Source organism: Calonectris borealis, chromosome 20 (assembly GCF_964195595.1).
Source record: "Calonectris borealis chromosome 20, bCalBor7.hap1.2, whole genome shotgun sequence".
NCBI lineage: Eukaryota > Metazoa > Chordata > Aves > Procellariiformes > Procellariidae > Calonectris > Calonectris borealis.
Window position 1 is genome coordinate 10276652 of NC_134331.1, and position 21836 is coordinate 10298487.

Consider the following 21836-nt stretch of genomic DNA (forward strand, 5'->3'; position numbering starts at 1 on the left):
AACATGGGTTTGTAATATTTTATATAGAATAACAACGCAAGCAGCAGCGCACTTTCTTTAGACAGCATGAACTCTCCTGGTGTCATGTTCGTTATTTGAAATAACACGTTATCCACACCATCATTACATATTCTTGCTGCATCAACCCCTTTTTCTAAGTAAATTTTCCAGTAGGTTAGGTGTTTATGATTCCATACTTCTAAAAATGAAAGTGACACTAAAGGTATTTTTAGGTCTGGGTAAGTGTTGCCCTTTAGCAGGAAGCCCTCCACACTATCCAGTAAGTACTTTAACCCTTTATCTTTGTAACCTGACAGCTTGTTGTTTTACTGTCAAAATGAAAAAAAGCTATTTTTACAAATCAGCATTGGAAAATAGATTTTAATACTAATATATAAGAGCTTCCTCTGCTTTTTTTTTTTTGCTGGTATTAAAAACACTGCTACTTGCTCTTAATGTTTAGATTCTCTGTCTGGCCATATATTCATTAGAAGGGTTCATGAATCAACACACAATCAGTGAAATTAGGGTAGCATCCTTTCACTTTAGCTACATACAGGAGCATTTCTGTGCTTTGAGTATAAAAATACACATCAGCACATCAGATAAAACTTACAACCTTAGGTGTCAAGTAGCAAGTGTTGTCAGGATCTTTACAAAAAAAAAAAAAGAACTTGAAAATATTAAGTAGCCATGAGCATCAGCTCGGTACTGTGGCACAATGGATACTATATAAAGGATATTACAGTTTTTAAGGAAGGAGGGCTTTCCCCCCCCCATGCAGTACTCCAAACATTACACTCAGCTCCTCTTTCATGAACCTGTGACATGGAATTTATTGTCCCTACCTTTCCAGTTTGTAATAAACCATAGCTTAGGTAACAATAATAACAATAAAACATAGCAGAGGCAATACTAAAAATCACATCCAATTCAGACACTGAGGGAGGCTGTAGCCAGCATTTCAGAGGTTTGACTGAAGGAAACTAAACCATTTTCAAGTCAAAGCTCTATCACTTCTAAGGGTAGGACTGGTTCACACTGTTTCAGCTTGATTAATCTTGCATTTTAAAAAAGCGTAATTCATCTTGTTGGTTTATAACTGAGGAAGGTCCATTTAAAAGGTGCGATTGTAGAAAGCCCTGACTATCCTGACTTGTGTTTTATTACGATGGGGTTTTGCATATAAAATTCTGAATTGTTATAAAGCAAAGATACTGAAAAGCTCGTACCATAGTTGAAGCCTGAACTTTATGAGGTTGCTTATGAACCTCTGCCCTTTCGGTAGAAAGGCTTCTTCCAAATCTGGTAAGCATGAAATGGTTCTCTAAATACAGCTTCTCCCTCCTCTTCATTCCATGAAGGCTTTATGGCTTTCTTGCCATCTCTTGTATCTATACTTGAAACCGATATTTGTTTATCTATATTTATTATCTATAGGGCAGAATTTGCTTTCCATATTCTTTGAATAGGTTCATATCTCCACTACCCACACAAATTCCTTCCCGTCTAGGGAGACAGTAACCTGACCTATTTCAGACACATGCCTCTAAATGAGATGAATCGCTATCAAGACACACTTATTTCTCTGGAGGACACTAGGGAAACCCATTACAGTGAGATGGGACAATACAGATTTCAAGAAAGGAGAGATCAGTTTCACTCAGTGTCTTCAGAAAGATACAATAACAAAGACCACATAACCAAATGAAGTAATTTTTAAATACAAGAGAAAACAGAAACGTGCTTTAACTATGATCTGAGCTGTTCAGCATCTTTGCTTTATAATTCAGAATTTTGTATCCAGTATTATAAATATCCAATAGTATAAATACATTTATATCCAATATTATAACTCAGAATTTATGTCCAAAAAACAACGGTAATACAACAAAAGTCAAGATAGTCAGCAAGTAAGAAGCATCTGTATCTTTCTACATCACACGTTCTAAATGGACAGTGACTCAGTCAAGTTGTCTAAGCTGGCACTAAAAGCCCAAAAAACTAATCCCTCACCCAACCTTTTCTCCTCACTGCAAAACTCAAAGCGCCAACTGCCAGCCAAATATCGAGTCATCAACTATTGACCTTTAATCCATACCTGCTTGCTGGAGCACTTTGGGCAGCAGGCCACCACGCTGAGAAATGACAAAAATTTTGGACATTGCAAGCAACCTACATGCCTACATGCACATTAGCAATTTAGGACAATTATGAAACGAGACACAGACAAGAATTTGAGTTGTGCATGTGCAGCAGGTCCTGTGAATGATGGTTCTTACTGCTCTTTCCACTGATGTCAATTCTCAAACCTGACTTTCCACAAGAGCATTTAAAAGGCTGGTACTGAAGTACCAAATTAAAAACCCGAGATTTGCTTCAGCGGCTATCTAAGAAATATACTCCTCAATATGCTGATCTCATTGCGGGTACTAACTGATAAATTAAATCTTAGTCACACTGCCATGCCACTTCAGAAATCAGATTTTTCCAAATACAGCATTCTTATGTTCAGCCATTTCACTATGGAAGTTGTGCTTGGCTCCAGGGCTCTTATCATTGGCAAGAAAACTGCTGTCAAGAACCAAAGAAAACAAACTGATTTAAGCATGCACTTTTTCCTACTGCTTAAGTCTTTGTAGATAGCAATAAACAAGACTACAACTGAAATACTTCTTCAAAAGTTTAGAAGCAACGCAAACAGCATAAATTCTGTTGATGGATACTTAAATTTGTCTGCATTACGAGAATGGAAGAGGAGAGTTTTAATAATTGCCCGTTGGCTACTACCACAACAGTCATGGCCTCTCTTTGGCACAGAACACTATCAAGGAAGCTCAGAAGATTGCTCTGTGCTTTTAAAGATATGCACTAAACAAATGGCAGGAAGAAAACTACAGCGCAAGTTAAAGGAAGCCATACAAACGTGATCAACTTACCAGTATTCTCTGGCATAGAAGCTTGATCAGTATTTCTCTCCTTCTTAAAGGAAATATTTCCAAATTGTAGCACTGAAGACACCACCTTCAGCATTGCTGTGTTACCAAAAGACATATGCAACAGTTTAATTGAAGAAGAATTTTTTTTCTGTTACTTGTGTCACTTTTGTTCCAAATTCAAAGTATGAGTTCAGAAAGGAAATAAAGTTTGTACTGTACTTTTTGGGCAAATGGCTTTAATTCAACTCTAGCTCATGTTAAGCAAACATTTGCTGCAAGCTGTCAAGACACCGAAGCAACATTAAACTTGGGGACATTAAATTAGCAAGTGAGTGCGCATGTGTGCAAGAGAAAAAAGTACACTTTAAAAATCCAAAAGGCTCAACAACTTACACAAGATCTCATCGTGCGAAAATCCCATGATATGCATGGCTTCCATAGTCTCCTGAAAGTTATCCTTGTCTTGTTGCCCAGGAATGGGGATGTAGCCATTAGATAAAAATCTGTAATTGTTAAATCCTTCAAGCAGCAAGTCAGCTGTATTAGGGGGAAGAGGAAGAGACAGAAAAATAAGCTAAAGAAATGCTGTTCACACCCATTTGTACTCTGTTCTCACTAAATGCGCAAACTATGCTTTACGAAATCAGTTCCTCAAATATCGCTGAAAGCCATTTACCAGCTTCTGAAACTCAAAAAATATGAGTGTACCTTAGAAACTGAAGCCAGATTCCCAGAATCTCTGTCTGTAGCAACCTACATTAGCTCTTTAATGCATTAAGCCTGTAAACAGAACATTACCCAACTCAGATCTAGCATAATCTCAAATCCCTATTTGGAATATCCTAAAAGAAGTATCTCTGTTGAAAGGTAACAGACATAGGCAGATATGGAGTTAGGTATTGATGATTACCACTTCAAGAATGCTAAACACCAGTTTATCTAATACAGGAGGAGAGAGAGTGGATCAATTCTCTGAAGTCTGTACCTTCATGTAGTTTCACTTATCACAACTTAACAGAAATTCCCAGTTACCGGGGGGGGAGGGGGGAAGAGAGTAGAAGATAATCAACATAGTACTGCAATAGCTGAAGGAAGCAGGGTTTCATTATGTTTTGCTAAAATGGCTCCTTTTCTACCGAGTTTGAAGGCATGGTCCAGAATAGATGCGGCTGTCACTGCTGACCAGGTTTGTTATTGATCAGCTGGGAGCACTGCAGTTTCAATCCAGTGATTCCCAGCCAGAGGCTGCCCAAACTGGACTTTGCCATGTAGGAGCCATTTGCTTGAAATGCTACAGTTGCTTGACAGCGTACTTGATAAAACACAGAAGTTATTTCAAAGCAAAGCCACCTGGCTTTTCATTCCTCTTTTAAAACTCACTGTTTCAAGACCAAAGAATAGTTCAAATGCGACTGTGTTAACACTGAGATAACAAACGCGGCACGCAGAAGCAACAGGTTTACAAAATGAGATTCTCAACTTACACTTCAGGTGTTCTCCTGCTCCAGCTAGTAGTTGATAGAAGATATGAAATGTCCGCTCATCTTTAGCCTGACGAACAGCCCGAGACTTTTCCAACAAGTCTGATTATAACTAGTCAAGGATCTTCTACAATTCTTGGTTAAAAACATCCAGTGCAAACAAAACTTTCAAAGCAGGCTATATAATTACTTTAAGACCAAACAGAACTTTAATAGTAATGACAGGACTATGTCCAATATGAACTTTCAGTAACTTTAAATAAGAGATTTCAAATTCAGACTGGTAGAAGCCCACATTTAATTTCAGCAAACTCATTTCTTGGCTGTTGACTGCATTGCCCTGCTACATGCAGCTGACAATTGTCTGTAATGGAGCTGAAGCCTAAGTGAGAGGGGGAGCTGGCCATTCTTTCTCAGTCACTTCTTCTATTAAGGTCATAGCCTAACTCTTAATACCAAAACCCCAGCAGCTGCTGAACTCAAAAGTACTTTATCTGAAGTGCATTTGTCATTTCTTTCAAGCGTTGGATTTTTACATACAATCTGCACTGCCTTTAAACAGCTCCCAAATTCAATTTGTGCAGCAGATAGTGTCCACTAAGCTGCCATAAGCTGTAATGTAAGTTCTTATTTCTTGATATTCCATATCATAAAACAAATGCGGGAACAGGGATTTGAAACGACACAGGTTACGAGCAAGGATGAGTTTTGTGATAAAGAAAAAATTCCCTAAGAGTTAAGTCCTCCTGTTTTCACAAAGCTCTAGGTGAAACAATTCATCTGAACTTTCATAAAAGCAGAAAGTGCCTTCATTCCTGTGCTATACTGAATGAAAAAAATAAATTTATCATTAAAGTATATTTTAAATAACTATACATCTTTCCCAGCCTTATTGGGAAATTATATTTTGTGACAGTTCCAAACATTCAATGCACTTAAAATTAAGCAGTTTAACTCATAGCAACAGAACAAAAGCTTAGCTGCAGCATTGTTTATGATTAATACTCACATGATATTGTTTACTAAGACTTCCGATTTCGTAATTTTATGACAACCCTATTGCTATTCCCCCAGAAAACAGGCTAAAAAAAATTACACACATACTATTTTTAGTATAAAGAAAACAACCTCAGAGAAGGGCTTTCAGTGCAAGTATTTTTACTTGTTCTTATGCAATCATAAATAAAAATTAATCTTAAAGCTAAAACTGAAGTAGGCTTCATGCTATTGAACCTATGCTGGTATCTAGAAGACCCAAGGAAACAGAAGGTGTCTGAGCACTTCCAGCTGTATCACTTTATAATGAGCATCACCTTCTTCCAGGCAGAGAGCTGCTTCTGCAGTGCTGACATGAGCAAAACCAAGCTTTTCACACAATACAGTGGCTCAGCTTCTGATTAGGAAGGCTTTTTTTTCTAGAAATATTCATAGAGCAAGCACACTGCACCCTGTTTTTAAGGCTAGCCTGAAAATCCAGCAGAAATCCAGCAGATTTCAGAGTGCTAAATTTTGGAGTATCCAATTTCTAAGCATGAGTAAGCACACTGACTTTGTGATATTTGATCAGCTATTTTGAAACAAAGGAAGAGATGGATGTTGTCAAAGGAATGTAGAAATGTTGTAACCTTTCACTGCATTCCAATGAATTCTAGGGTTAAAAGCGAAACAATCCGGAAACTTGCATTTTACAATGATGTGGCATGAAATAGGATACATGTCTCAATGTTGGCCCCAACAATATAACCAGTAACATCAAAGTTAATCCTAATGAACTTGCCCTGCAAAGAAAAGAGGAGTTTTTTTGTAATTACTGATTTTTTTTATTACAACAACAATGCTGTCTATATACGTATGTCTACATAATCCTACTTGTATTCACATAAAAAGCATTTCACACAAGTTCAAATGAAATCTTTTCCCTTCAATGTGCTCAGCCATCATTTCAATGGAATATGTTATGCTGCACACAAACACTTTCTAAAGATTAAAGAACTAGTATTCTAGATATGTTTGTAATCCAGACTTATGAAAAACTTTTCTGAAAGTGAAGCTCAATTTCTCGCATTGACAAAACATGCTGTCTAAGGTTGAAAGCAACACTGAGATTTTAAGTGCACATACTTCTGTAGAAAACTTATTGGTGCCTAAAGGTGCTTTATCTGCAGCAATCCTGAACCTCAGTGTGCTGCCCAGCCCAGCTTATCACACTTCTACATCCATTTCCAAAACCGGGATGGCTGGTATCTGCATGGCCTCTCTTTTCTAGCAGTTGGTAAAGAAAGGACTAAGAGGGAGAAAATATACCCATTTCTTCCACATACATCTCCTTTTCTCCACAAAGGCCCAAATAAAGAGTACACTTCCCACACGTAGAGCAGCTCTTGGAAAGAAAGTAGTTGCAAGTGGTTATATTATACCAGTGTTAAGCCACATCAGTTCCCCAATCTGATTTGTCACTTGGCTATGAACATTCCCAACAGGACAACAGGCTGCAGCTTGGAGTTGAACCACTTAACAGCACCATTACTGTATTTCAAGTTTGTGCTCGTGAAACTGTTAGGTATTCCCCTGGTTGCAAACATGTGAAAAAACCAGTGGGAATACCCAGTGACTACACTAGGTTTCCCATTTTCATTGCATCCAATTTCTACAGTCCTCTATCCATATACGAACAGGTTTTGGAGATCAGGGAACATCGCAGCAGTTTGCTAACAACTGTCTAAATGCTTCTTTTGATGGTATCTGCACAAAGCCACCTACTAATATCTTTTGCAGAGGCCTTCTGAAAACGGTCTTCCAATCAGTATCCAAATCCTCACTTACCTCAAGTCTGACTGATTAGTCCTATCTGTATGTTAAAGTGAATTCCTGTTTGGCAGATCCATTCAGCTCAGGGACGTACCATTGATTTTCATAGTAAATATTTTACCCTACAAGCTTATAGAATGTATGTATTCTAGCAATGGCCGGACCTAGTAAGTGTATATTGGGGGCTATATTGCCACGCTGCAGACCTACGCCTGAACAAGTTGCTGCAATCATGTGAGCTATTGCAACTTCTTACCAGAACACCCTACCCTTCAACTTCCCTGATAAGCCCACTCATGTCAAAAAGATTTGTGTGCACAAGAGTGACCAAGTTTCTCCTGCAAACCACACCAGTGAATCCAGAAAAGGTACAACCTACCTACCAGCCTTGACTTAGTCTCAGAGCAAAGCAACTGCTCCGTGACTGTGGTTGTACATCTTCAAAGTGATTTCTCCAAGTTTCAAGAAAACTGGTGGAATACTTTAAATTAGCTTCAATGGTTACTCCCTACTGCTCAATCTGCAGTTTGGTTGGAAAGCCAGTGGCTAAAATGACCACGCCAAGGAACAAGGCTTGTTTTCAAGCATGCCCTGTCAGGGATCAGCACTTGAACTCAGACTTCCAAGTATGAAGAAACAGAACACTCTAAGCTCAGCTTGTAACTGAAGCATTTATACTTTTTGCTCAGTAACAATTCCAGAAAGCTATATTTATAACTGTCACAAAGAATGAACTGACATTTTACTGAAATTCAGCCAATAGACTAGATACATAACGCATGCGTCAGCACTAGCATGTCAAGAATGGCAGCTGACAACTTTCTACCCAGAACAGGTACCACAGAGACTTCTTAGAATGACACGGCTTGAATTTGCCATGTTACATGTGAAAACAAAAGTTATCTAATTTCTGCTGTCAAGTTACCAGTTCCATGAACACAAATAATTGAGAGGAAATGCAGTCATTAAACGAGCTGACACATCAGAAGAGGGGACCCACACGCTCCCCACTGCAAAGTTCAGTCATCACTGAAGTCTATAAAGGAGAGGTCACTTTATCTAGTTCATCTTCTTAAAAGCAAAATAATACATCCTTTTAGCTAGCACAGCAAATCTTGCTATGGGATCTTTAATTTATCAGTTAGAGACTGTAGTGGTGGTCATCTAACAACTGAATTCTGTTTACACTATCATTATAGCACTAAGTACATGGCTTTGTAAAAAACACATCAGAAGGAAGCATTTAGTACTGCAATATGAACCCAGCAAGCCCACTCTCCTATCCACTGCAAAGTACAGACTTTATTTCCTGAAACACAAGAGAACGCTGCCTTTGGTAGACGAAAAAAAGAAAAAAAAGATTTGACACTAGCCTTATTTCAGTTCTATCTGGTATTACCAGCAAGTAGGGAACAGGCTGGCATCCTCACGCTATAGGGTGAAGACTGTCAAGCCTGTATGGGCTGAATAACAGCACTTCTTACTTTGTGGGAGGATATATTTTTTTAAGTCAGGTTTTAAAATGGTTGTTACTAAAGATTATTTTTTCTGCATGAGATGACACCATCTGGAGTGCATTATACTTGCTCCTCTATAAAAATAGAGCTGGAGCCATCTGAGTGATTATGTTCATGATGGCAATACAGATTTCAATAAAATACAAACCAGATGCTAACATCTTTTAGGAAAATGTATCCTCATTAAATTAGTCCAATCTTTGATGAATTCAAGACGTGTAACAAAGTAGAATTATTGCACAGTGAAACCTGTTGATAGTATAAATCCTATACCAAACATACATAAGCATCAAGCAATATTGTAAATAATGTGGCTATAAAATTATCAAAGTTGAATTTCTACAGTACTCTGCTCTCCCTTCTTGACTGAAAAGGCTATCTAATGGATTTAGTCATACAGTTTTCCAGAGTCCTTATCACTCTGGAGCCGAGTTCATATATTATAAATCCAAGCAACTGTTGAAATGTCAAGGCAGCCAAGAAATCTTTCGTTTGTTCTGTAAATTTTAGTTTTGTTTTGCAAGAAAAAAGATTTAATACCTCCTATACAGTTTTAAAGTTGTACTAAAAACATCTCTCCCCTGAAATAGGAGATAGCTTTTTTTCCCCCCTTCAAAGGAAAGGAAGTTTTAAGAAGTGGTTCCCCGACTTCACCCTGAGTTTCACCACTATTTTTAGAACAATGGAATACATCAAAAGTGGTTATCTGCTGCCAAAACAGTATGTGAACAGAAGGCACTGACCCAACAAAAACATCAACCAGCTACAAGAGTGCCCAACACCTCGAATAAGTCATACTGTCTTTTTGACTTTCCTTCAGTAAATCAGTCGGACAGAAGGGCATGGAAATTTAGAGAGGTTTTTATATGCAAGTTTTGTGCTTTTTTAAAAATTGAGGATGTTCTCTCGAAACCAATCAAGTGATAAAGTCAGCCATTGACAAGAAGGCTATATATTTAGCCAAATTCCATGTTGATGCCATACTCCTTCATACTTTATAGTAGTTCAGTACTTTGTTCACGCAAGCCACAGTTTAGCTCCATGGCATAGTTATATTTGTTATACTATGAACATTACTGCCAATTCAAGGATGGTTGAAGTTAGAAACTGGATATAACTAAAGCAAGTTTTGCCAAGAGCCAGTGAAGATGCATCTTCAGTGACCCCAACACAATGCAGAAAGCATTGTAAGAGAACCTGAATTTGTGGAGGAAAGAACAAAGAAAGCTTCTGATACTAATTAGATAAATTCCTAAAAAGGGAATTTCTCTATAAACAGTAATCCAGATTTACAGACTCTAAAGAGAAAACGCGTAACTCACAAAGCGGGAGGAGTTGTCATTTTTCACTGTCTTTGCATTCCCGAAGGATTCCAGAATGGGATTTGCCTGAAGAAGCTGACGCTCCAGCTCCCCCTAAAAACCACACAAACAGAAGAATACACAGACATAAGCACAGTGCACAGGCGATTAAGGGTTTCTATATTCTGCTTCTTCCTGACGTTTTACCCAGGCTGTGGCAGTGGTATCACCTTCAGAAGGGGGTTATCTTTTCTCCCCTCACTTCTAAATCCGCTGATAGTCTCCTCCATCCAGTGAAGAATGTGTTTTGGTTTTTTTTTGGTTTTATTTTGTTGTGGTTTTTTTTGTTTTAAAAAAACACGCACACATACACACACAAACAGAGCAGTGATTGAATAGGACTTAATGGGTGTTGAAAATCATTGAACATGGAAAAGAAAATTCACATTTAGGGCTAATGAAATTAGACACAGACTTAGAGTGCTTAAGAGGAAAAACTAATTTAACTGTTTTAAGATTTTAGTGCAAGGTTATTCTTAAACTTCCTGTTCAGTGATCTGACAATATAGCTACTTTGGAATACCTATTTTCAAACTTACTGTCAGTCACCCAGACATTCCTATCATTGCAACATCTCTGACCTGAATGCACCTGAGGAGCATGCCAGAATGGCATAATGGGAACTGAGCAACACCAAATACAAAGATCATTTTCAAATTGCTCAATTCAGCCAACATTGCTCAGTCTGTTTAATGCATTTTTTTTTTTAATGTTTCTTTAAGTTCAAGCCAATGGATGTAGAAATCAAAGTACTTATCTTAAGGAAATTGCACAACAGCTTTTACAATTGCTGTCCATGAGGAGGTCTGGTAACAAAAAAAGTCTGTGCCGCTTCCATGAGCCCAGGAGGCATGTATGTACATAGGAAAATATTATATTGTCTTCCTGCTCTGAAGGATGGTTTTTAAAAAAAAAAAGAAAGTGAAGCTGTCTGGAATGTAGTCTCAAAAACTGACGTTTGTGTTCATAAACCTGCTTTTTCCAATTATTTATAGTATAGATGAATAAAGGCCCCAGACTGAGCATCAAAGAATGGGAAACGTAAGTATCTTAAGGCTTCCATGTGAGGTCAATTCTTACACAGAAATTTTTAAAATTCACTAGTTAACACCTAAAAGAGGCTTTTATTTGTATATTGAAATATATTTCAAGTCCTCCTAGAAACTAATGGCTGCTCTTTCTTTAACGTGACCTCAAGTTATCTGCTCAAAACTTGTCTGCTTCCAAATATATTCCCTTCGGGACTACATATTCTCTGAATTTTGAAGTAACTAAAGAAGAAATAAATGTGTGAGTCAGCCCAGAGCACACTAAACGCTACTCAGGCCACAGTGCCTATGCACTATATGTTAGGTCTGCCAACATTACAGTTCTCAAGAGCACTTTTAAATTGACAAAAAAAAATCCACAACTGGATAAAAACTAGATCCCTGTTATAACCACTGTATGCACATCTGCGATTTATATTGTAGAAGTTTCCTATGTAAACGTATCAGATAGTGGGAAAGCATTTGCTCACACCATTCCTCCCGTTCCCCTCTCCCAACCATGCTGTCAGCTCCTGCTAAGACACCAAGCATAAAAATGAGAAGCTTGCTTACCATGCTGTACACAGCTTGAAATAAACCACATTACGTATCTTAAACGCAGCAAGCATGTCACAGCTTACATTTCAAATTCTAGCTATTCTGGAAAAGAAAGCACACTGACTTCAAAATTTGACTCCTCCGCAGAACATCGCTGTGCCACTTGAAAGCATCTCACTGCAGGCACGCTTCGTCCATGCTTTAAAGTGCTTCTGTGTACCACAAGCTTAATTTGGTTTTGTGCAGAGGAACTTCTGCAATGCATTGTAAAATAATTTCACTCAAATTCTCCAACTGAATGCAAAAAGTTTTTAGTAGCTCATTTTTACGATCATCTCTGGATTTGAAGAAAACATTCAGTGGGGTCCTCAGACGTGGGTGAAAACCGTGAGAACAAACAGAGCAATCGCAGCCTAGCCAGCCTCTGTGGTTTCCACTCGCAAGTAGGCTTGTCGTAGCCATCACTAAGAAACAGCAAACCTCTCACACTATGTTAAACAGCTTCTGATTTAGTAGTTTTCATTTTCAGATGGACTGCTTTATAGCCAAAAAACAATTCTCTTTTTTAGAAGCGTTCAGTGTTTTGGAAAGAGTATAAATTTGGCCTATAGGCATATCTCCTGCATAGGCATCTAAACAGAACTTGGAAAAAGCAGTATCACAGTATTGTGGAAAAAGTGAAGTCATGCAATATTTCATGCAGGGCAACGTTAAGATAAGGACAAGTTATTGTCTCAGTTTCAGAAAAACCAGCATCCCAGTGATTCAGTTCGTTGTGAAGCCTGGGTGAGGCAGGGAAAACTACATGCTACTCACATACAACAGGGATCCACTCTGTAGTTCAAAATGACATTGAAACAGAAATGTTAATGATTATGGTTTATGCAATATCAACACTTCTGGATTAGCATGTTTCCAGTGATACATTTAAAATGTTTGCCAACAAACGGTTTATTTCAACCCTGACATGCTAACTAAGCAAAAGGAGGGTTAAACTAAACACTGCTCCGTCTATTTTTGGAACAGAGAAATATTTTAGTAAAAAACCTTAGAATTGACTGAGGTTTGCAAGGAGGGAGGATTAGGTTAAATACTAAGAATGTCTGTAACTTCTGAAAATGAGACTGTGGGCTCAGACACATGATTGGGTTACAGAGGTTTAACAAGTTACCACACACTAGCAAAGGCATCACAGCTGTCCATGTGATTTCTTTTTGCTTCCAATATACCAGACCTAACTTGAAGTTTCTTTTATTATTTTCCTTTCCACTACAGTTTAAGTTGCACTACAGTCAGCTTTCAGAAAAATGTAGAGGGAAGAATACAATCAGCTAAACTAACTCATGGTAGCTTCTTCAGTTACCAAGCCTTGATTACACCATACAGAGCTGTTGCAAAGCTTCTTCTTTATTTAAAAGCTCATGCCCATGACAAAAAGGTATCACTTACCATCTCAGGTTAGAGAGTGAAGCATTTATCTTGCACAACACGTGGCAGCAATTGTTTTTCCACAGTCTTACCCTCAACTTCCAACTAACCCTCCTCTTTATGCTCCTTCACAAGTACACTCCATAGCACTGGGAGTACTGCGATTCCTACTGTCGTACAAGAAGGTGGTCTAGTACTGACTACTGCTGCCCACGGGAAGAGAGGGATTAGGGGAGCAGGAAACAGGCAGAATTATTTGCATGGCGGCTCCAGCCAACCTGAGGAATAAGAGCAGCTGAAGCTCAAACATTAATTCAGGCAGCAACACTGAACAGATACCATGTCGCTCACACCGCTTATCCTAGAAAGTCAGGGGAAACACTTGATTTCATAAGACGATTGGTTACGCCAAGCCTTTTACACTTGAGATCAGTGTCTTTATCAAGTTATCTGAGAAGCTATAAAAATATTCAGACAAAACAGTATGTTAATCAAAAGAATTTTGTAGCTTCCATTAATCTCTTTTATTTAGTACTTTGTTTAATACTAAAAAAAGTGTTCTGCACTCTCTCAGCAGCACATTAACCAACTATACACACAGCATACTGGAGAAGGTCAGCTAGAGAGAGGGTGAACCTTTTGCTTCAGGACAGAGTAACACCACTTTAAACCGGTGAGAAGTGCTTTGCAATGCTGAGCAACTTGTAAGCTGTTCCCTAGTCCACTCTCACAAAGCCAGTTAAAGATTTACAAAAGTTTACTACTAGCTGTATACCTCTACAAGATTTCCCACGTTATAAATACAAATTGACAGAAAATAGAATATATATCAGTTTGCCTACATAACTTTAAAAGCATAAAGAAAAACACTTGCCTGATGTTTCACGGGTTTAGGTGATTCGGGCTGTTCATTGCAAACAAACAAATGCATATGTTAGCAAGCAAGCATTCCAGCTGCAAGTTACATCCCAAATTATTAATGTCAGTAGGTTTAGTTTAACTGTATACTCACTTCATAGAAACTGTTTAAATTAATCTTAGAAGAGAAGTTATTCGCTTGTCATTCCATATGCAAAATACTAAAACCTGTGTTTATGCAAAGGACTAATTCCAAATAAAACACAAGATGACAGATGGACCTTGAGCAGCAAGGAAAAAGGGCAATAATTTAATTAGTTGTGCACTGCTTTCCACAGTTTTGCCAAACAACAACAAAAAATAAACCCACAACACCAAGTAACTTTCTCTACAGCCACAGTCACTGCAAGGTGGTTTTGTATGGATAAGATGATCATTATTCTTCAAAAATCAGAAAGGTTATGAAAGAACCAAGAGGAAAGCAATACTTAAGGAGTCTAGAGTTTTGTTTTTGCACTGTACTTCAAGTATTTAAGAAATGCAAACCTGCAATCGAGACAAAAGCTTTGTTTCTTTCTTTCAAGAATGACCGTCCACGTGAGAAGCAGCAAAACCTTAAGAAACTGGAAGACCTTCAAATTTTGCCAGGAAGTAAGGGTAAACAGAACATCAATGTATTAAAGTAAAATAAAAAACCCTCTAAATTCAAATTTGCACAGTTTCTGCAGAAATTTTCTATTTCATTATTATTTCCTTGGCTCAGTCTGCAAGTTTAATCATCTTGAGTTTCACATCAGAGAGCTTAGGGGGAAAATATTGTGGGGAAACACACACACCAGGAAATTTTCATAGCAAGCCAGATGCAGGCTTCCTCCATTTACGTCTATTATTTTAAACAACAAGCACTGTTTTAGTGCAGAATAACAGATTTTGACAGAGTTCTGTAAAGCAGCTGGCAAAGGTTTGGCTTATTCAGCTAAGTGATGTGAATTTTGCAAAGGTGCATCATACCTGCTTGGAAAACAACTCAGGCATCTAAAAAAAGGTTAGATATTTCAGTATGAAGCTACCACTCCTTCTGTAATCACTGGAGAGGGATAGGTACACCTAGGAACCTAGGAGGCATTCCGTTTGCTTATCTTCAGGCAAGAAGAACTGCTCTCCCGGGGTGTTCATTTCTGTCCTCACTAGAAACAGAACTGAGCGTACTCAGACACATATTTGACTTCTCTGTGTTTAAATTAGGGCAGTTAAAGCTCATCTGGGAAATTCTCACTAAGGGAAGCTTCAGTCTGAACAAGTCTACCCAAGATCCTGTACTTCAAAACCAATTATGTTTCTTTTGAAATTAATAAAACAAATTAAGCAACTTAGCATTTCAGCTACAAAGGCAAATGCAGTCGCTGAAAGCAATCATTAACCTGAAAGTACAGTAACTAGCTTAAAGTGGCACCACCGTGAAAACTGGATTTTAGTGAAAATAGAGGGAGTTTGGGATGGGAAGGCTTTGGGAAGAAGGGAAGTGAACAAAAGTCTAATTCCGTTCATCTGAACAAGAAGTCATAGTACCAGGATGACTGGAAGTGGAAACAGTAGTGGTGGATGGATGCAGTTATTTATAGAACTTAACTACTTCACATACTACCATGATTGAAAACATCTGCTGATTTCATGTATTTGAATCACGAACAGGATCCAGGTATGTCCATAGTCTACAAGTACAGCTGAGGGTACCCCCCAACCTCGTGCAGCCTGTAGAACATGCAAGTTTTATGGCAGTCCCTGGTCAGTAAGTGACAACCAGCACTCTTCCTTTTTTTGGAAAGCCATGTATGCAATGTTTTTTAATTATTTCTATATTTTGCACTGACTTCTCTCCCCATCCAAACCCACAAAGTTTGTAAACTAAAGCAGAACCCAAGAGTCAGAATTAAGACTTACTACTTAACCATATTAAAGCAGCTCTAACACATGCATTAACAACACAATTTATTTTTTTCTCTTTCCCATCTCAGTGCATATGGGAGTGATAAGCCACAAAGCTAAGCAGTTTAGAAGTCTCATTTTCCTCCCTACCCTCCTTGCTTAATCTGTCCAAAACCCTCTCTAGACACATCAGCCTCCTCCCCATGCTCATCAGTCACCTGTCCTTGTTCTCTTCCTCTCCTTTTATTCTAAATATCCTTTTCTCTACACCTCCTGAGCCTACAGAAGAACAATTGAAAGCAAAGGTGAGTCTCCTATATGTGGCCTAGGAGCATGGGATAGCTGACCAGATACCAGTGTGGGTCACCTTTGGTCCGAGATGCCCAAGCTAAAGCACAACAGTTGCCTTTATAAAGCTAGTGCATGTATGGCACCGTTAACAACTGAATAAACCACAATATGCTTGGTGCAGGCAAATAATTCAGATTTATTGGCAAAGTTTTTTAACACTACCAGCCCCCCCAAAATTCTTTAGAGCTCAAATTTGTTGGTTGTGAAGCTAAAGCTTTCAGTTATTTACAACAAATATCTTCTGTTTTCTCTCCCTTGCTACCCACCGACTAGGACTGTATGTGTCAGTTCTGACTCTCAACCAAGCACACTGCAGACAAGGATTCAGGCTCGCCTTCATCAGTCTTTAGATGAGCCTGTGTTTATAGCTCACTGCCAAGTACTTCTCCTTCCCTTCTATTACTTGGCTCTGGAAAGCCCAGTCTCTATTCCTAATTTAAGGGACTACACCTTAGTCTCACCTAGCTCTGCCAAGTCCCACAATTACTGAAGCTTCTCTTCTACTCTTACCATCACCACCTACCCACACGTCCTAGCACAGTGCCCAAGACAATACCTTTAACATTCCTTGGGATTAAACAGGAAATAAGACAGCGCGGCTACAGATTCAAACACTCAAAAATTAGGAAATGTTAGTATTAAGGTTGTTCAGCACTGTAATTCCATCCTCTGTGGTTACAACGTGTTATTGACTCCTTTTCCCACAGGACCCCTGTCTGAGGATAAGATGCCAAGGGCTATGCAGGACTCATCTGTAGGCGCACAGTCACCAGCTATTAGGAAAGAGGGCTGTTGGGAAAGAAAAGTCTCATGGACAAGCAGCTGAATGCCAAACGTGATGAGGATGCCCAAGGGATGGGTAGAGCTCCTACGTGATGCTCCTCGCATAAGCCGAGCATTTCACAATCAGTGCTGCTGGAAAATGTACTTGGTGAGCATCTGTGGCGTGGCAGAACATCAGTGCTACTCTGGCCATGGCCTGAGGTGTCAAACCGGGGGCTACATTTGTTTGTAATACTCCTACAGCACTTTGTCGGGCAAAACAGACAAAGTTAACCCTAGACTTCAGAACAGTGTTGGGAAGATAATTATTCATTCATCAGCATACAAATTGCTTCATAAAAAAATCCATACAGCATTCAGAACAGTCTCAGTAGTATGCATGTCACTGAATTATTTGTAACAGGATGGATAAAAATAATTCTATGACTAGCAGTCTATTTAACAAGCCTATTTAGTACCTTCTCTGTGCACAGGATAATGCCACAGATGGGTACTATGGATCACCACCAGTCCTCTACAGTTTTCTAAAGACTATGTAAACAGGAACAAGTTAGGGCTGCATATGTAAACCAATTCTGACACTTCCTAACTTTTGAATGTTAGGTGTGTAGGTTAGACAATCTTCGTTTGCAATATATAAATAAAAACGAGTTGTTACAGAACAAGAGAGACTCATTTGTATTTTCAAAACTGTTTTGGTTACACAAATACTGCATTTTTCATAAACGTATGCTTAATTCAGTGCTTATTATGGTACTGCACTGAATGAAGTGCACGATCAAAGTATCAAACTTCTGTTCAGGACATGACCCTGTTCTTTTTACTGTGCCTAAACTATGTTTTACAAAGAATAAAAACTTTTCCTGTCTTCATCATAGAATCATAGAATAGTTTGGGTTGGAAGGGACCATTAAAGCTCATCTAGTCCAACCCCCCTGCCATAAGCAGGGACATCTTCAACCAGATCAGGTTGCTCAGAGCCCCGTCCAACCTGACCTTGAATGTTCCCAGGGATGGGGCATCTACCACCTCTCATCATGACAGTCATCAATGGTTCATGAAGCAGCTGATTACAACAACCATCTTCAAAACTCTTTTGAGATGAACACCACCATCCCATTTGATCACACTGGTAAGTAGAGAATTAAATTGCAGTTCAATCAGCGATTTAAATGGAATTAGCCAACACTGCATTAAAAAGGGCCACTCATCCTTCCCTTCATAGACATCTTCCACCCCAGCTTTCTCCTTTCTTTTCTGTGCCTTCACTTCACACCAGTCATGCAGCCACACAATAAACAATGGAGGAAGCTTGTTTCGTTTAAAGCCAGATGGACTTTAAGAACACTAGTTTGAGCCTGCATCAGTCTCCAAGCCCGGTGGGTGGCCACAGGAATTGTTATGATGACAAAGCTCAAAAAGGCGTAGTTCTTTTAGCAGAGGTACTGGCATAAAGTGCTCATGGAAGCACAGCATGAGAAAGGCCAAACAAACATGGAGTACTTTTTAAACAATCAAAAATAAGGCTTCAAGTGGTTAAGCACTGGAACAGGTTTGCAGAGAGGTTGCATAATCTCCATCCCTTAAGATTTTCAAAACGGAGCTTTATAAGGTCTTGGGCAATGTAATCTAACTTTGAAGGAAGGCACGTTTTGAAAGGAGGCTGGACAAGAGGCTTCCAGAAGTCTTTCAACCTGAGGTATTCCAAGTTGTCAATAGTATATTTAGAAGTACTTGGTACAAACCCTGCATAATTCCTTTCTCTGCATAATTCCCTCCTCCCGCAAAAAGCTGGTAGGCAATTTTACTCCTGTAGAAATTGAAAAAAAAATGCTGGTTTTGTTCAAGGCTGCACAGTGGTAAAGCCAAGAATATTGACAAATCAGAACCTACACAGAAAACCAAGTCTGATGGCTGACATTCTAAACAGCGATCCCCAGAGCCACATATTCTCCCAACACGACAATGCCACGAAGAATACACCTAATACTGCTGACACTCCAATCATAAGAAACTTCCTTCTAAGGCCTGTAACTGTGCAGGTGGGCACGACCTGCAGCACACTCAGACTGCATGATAAATACTTAGACTAATTTTGATCTTTTCTGTGTGATAAACCAGCAACAGTTCGAATAAGTATCAACACACAAGGTCACATTATTTGCTCTTGATTAGAGCAAAGAACTCAAGTTTCCCCACACACTTAACTAGATTTCTCCAAATCTACCTGCAGAGCAATCTTTCCTTCTCTCCCACTTCAAATCCTTGCCTTTCTTTTCTTCACAGATTGGTCAAAACTCATCTTCTGTTTTTCCAGGAGTTTGAGTCTTGACACATTCAAGAATGTCTTAATGTTAAGTGCCATGCACTAGAAATTACAGACATTGTTGCTGCTAAGTCAGATGATATAGTTTGAAAGCTTCCAACCACCAGAGACACCTGCGGTACTACTAGAGAAAAGCAGGCGTACGGCAGTATTGATTACAGCAAGCCACTTGCTTATAGCAAAGTTGAATTAACACTTCACTGCAAAGAAATCCAAGTGCTCATAGCAACAGATATTCAAACCCATTCATATTTTTAAAGCAAAGAACTGCTAAAAATTCAGTGCAAATTTTGAAGTCTGGCAGTAAATATGAAGAAAGTTCTACATAAATCAGACTTCATGACAAGTTACCAAAAAACCCAAGATTCTGATATAAAAGTGTATACTGTTTGTAATGTAATAAAATCTGAGCTTTTTATTAGCTGCTGACTTCTAGATATAGCAAGTCTACAGCAGTTTAAGCTTGATGATTTTTCCCATCTACAAGTTAATTTTTGAAAGAACAGAAAGCTTATTCACAAATATAGTACTGAAAACTGCAACTAGTGGGAACTAAATTCACTAAGAATTGCCCAAGTTAATTAGATTTTTTTTTGAACACTGGGGTTTACTGCATCAGAAAGCTTTGATACTGTTTCTAGTTACAATGTTTGCATAAAGCCTGTAATTTCACAACAGAAGTTAAACAGCTAACATTAACTGGAAATTTTGATGTAACTGCTCATTTCAGCCACTACTAAAGAGCAAATAATGGTTGAGACAAAATTATGTGGATTACGTTACAGCTTATCTTTAATAAAAAAGTTGTGGGTTTTTTTGATGCAAAGATGGTAGTTTTCAAAAAGAGTAATAAACAAATGAGAAAATATCCCAACTTACAGGAATATTATGGTCCTTTCTTCCTTTATGGGAGGAAGCAACATGAGCAAGGTATTGAATAACCTTCTTAGTGTTTTCAGTCTTCCCGGCACCAGATTCACCTCTGCAAAACATTTCAGACATTTTCCTCAAAATTAACTTTCAACAACTTATCAACTGTTTGTTTATAGCAACCTCATTTAATTCCATTTATGGTTTTGACTACACAACAGACCTTCATTAACCATCTAAAACCAAAAGCACTGGTGTTGCAGGGAACTACAAGGTATTTGTTTGAAATACTTTCTTCATCCTAAAGATCTCCTTAGCATTAAGATGTTGATACAAAGCGTAACATTAATTTGATTAAAAGCTTTTGACTATACGCCTGAATTCCTTTGTTACCTTAAGTAACAAGAAACAGACTTGTCCTCTGCCTTGCTCACAAGGCCAGAGACAGAATTTTTCAGAGTGCAGATACATATATATTTTTTTTTTAATCATGACATATATACACACACATACACACTTTTATATATAGCATCATTTTAATATATTTTATATTGCAGGAGCTGGTTATGACAATTACCAAGTTGATGGAAACATTCAGTATCTTTAGAAGCCAGTTTCAAAGTACAGTAAAACACATTTTAAACAAACAGATCCTTTGCACTGCTCATCGCAGACTCTTACTAGTTTAAAAATATATTTATGGCCACAGGGCTACATGAATTCATTAAGAAATTAATTTACTAGTGCGGAGTGATACAGTACACAGATCAATAAAGATAAAAATGAAATGTGCATTGGCTAAGTCAGAGGCAGATTTAAAGCAGAACATGTTTAGACAGAATTTATTGCAAGGTTTACATGTGGGATATTCTAGGCAGGAAATGTGACCAAGTTCACATCACATATGATGTTACTACAGCTCTTTTTTTTTTTTTAAACCTAGGTCTGGTCTTCAGATAAATCCACATATCAAAAGGATTACCAGGTCTAGCTTAGCCATGATTTAATGGCAGCAAACTACTGGAGAAAGATCCCATTTCAAGTGAGTCAGTGACTGCCATCAGCAACTCTGAAGTGAGTGAAGCTAAAAAGGATTTTATTATGGGGATTTGCATGGAAAGAGTGAAAGTACTTCTGTCATTCAACAGTTGTTCAGAAATTAAACTTTGGAAGCCCACTACTTTGTAAGAATGACAAGTACACATTTTGTGTGCTTGCGTATTTCTCACCTAAGATACTTATAATGGAAATGTTAATTTACCAGGGGGGAATTAAGCACATTCTTTTGCAGTCTTCATAAATACCTTCCTCCACCATGCTGCAGACCCCAGTTTTGTAGCTAGTCTGCATTTACTTTAGGTATTTAGTACCTTCAGACCTGCACTTCTTGATGTGATAGGCAGCTTAGAAGCATCCCTATCCTCACATTACCCTTAACACCTGCAAAAATGAGCCAATATAGCACTTAAAATTTTAACTTTACATATACAGAAAGGATATTACCCCAGATTTTCAAAGAGAACGGACTCTAAAACAATCCCATTTCTTCCTACCTTCCAATCCTCTTAAATCATGGAAACCCCACAGGACAACTGCACTAGC

At 38.4% G+C, this 21836-nt stretch overlaps 1 protein-coding gene across 3 annotated transcripts in view; it reads right to left on the bottom strand.

Moving 5' to 3' along the window:
• MYH10 (myosin heavy chain 10) overlaps positions 1-21836 on the bottom strand; it is a 104233-nt gene that overhangs the window by 34009 nt on the left and 48388 nt on the right. For 2 of the 3 annotated variants that reach the window (XM_075169773.1, XM_075169774.1), the window contains exons 5-10: positions 20244-20346; positions 10068-10160; positions 6135-6198; positions 4424-4522; positions 3333-3476; positions 2940-3035 (exon numbers count right to left, since the gene is read on the bottom strand). In XM_075169773.1, the coding sequence (XP_075025874.1) occupies positions 2940-3035; positions 3333-3476; positions 4424-4522; positions 6135-6198; positions 10068-10160; positions 20244-20346 (599 nt within the window). Of the gene's footprint in view, positions 1-2939; positions 3036-3332; positions 3477-4423; positions 4523-6134; positions 6199-10067; positions 10161-13994; positions 14025-20243; positions 20347-21836 lie in introns of all 3 variants that reach the window. The other variant, XM_075169772.1, reaches the window with a different exon arrangement.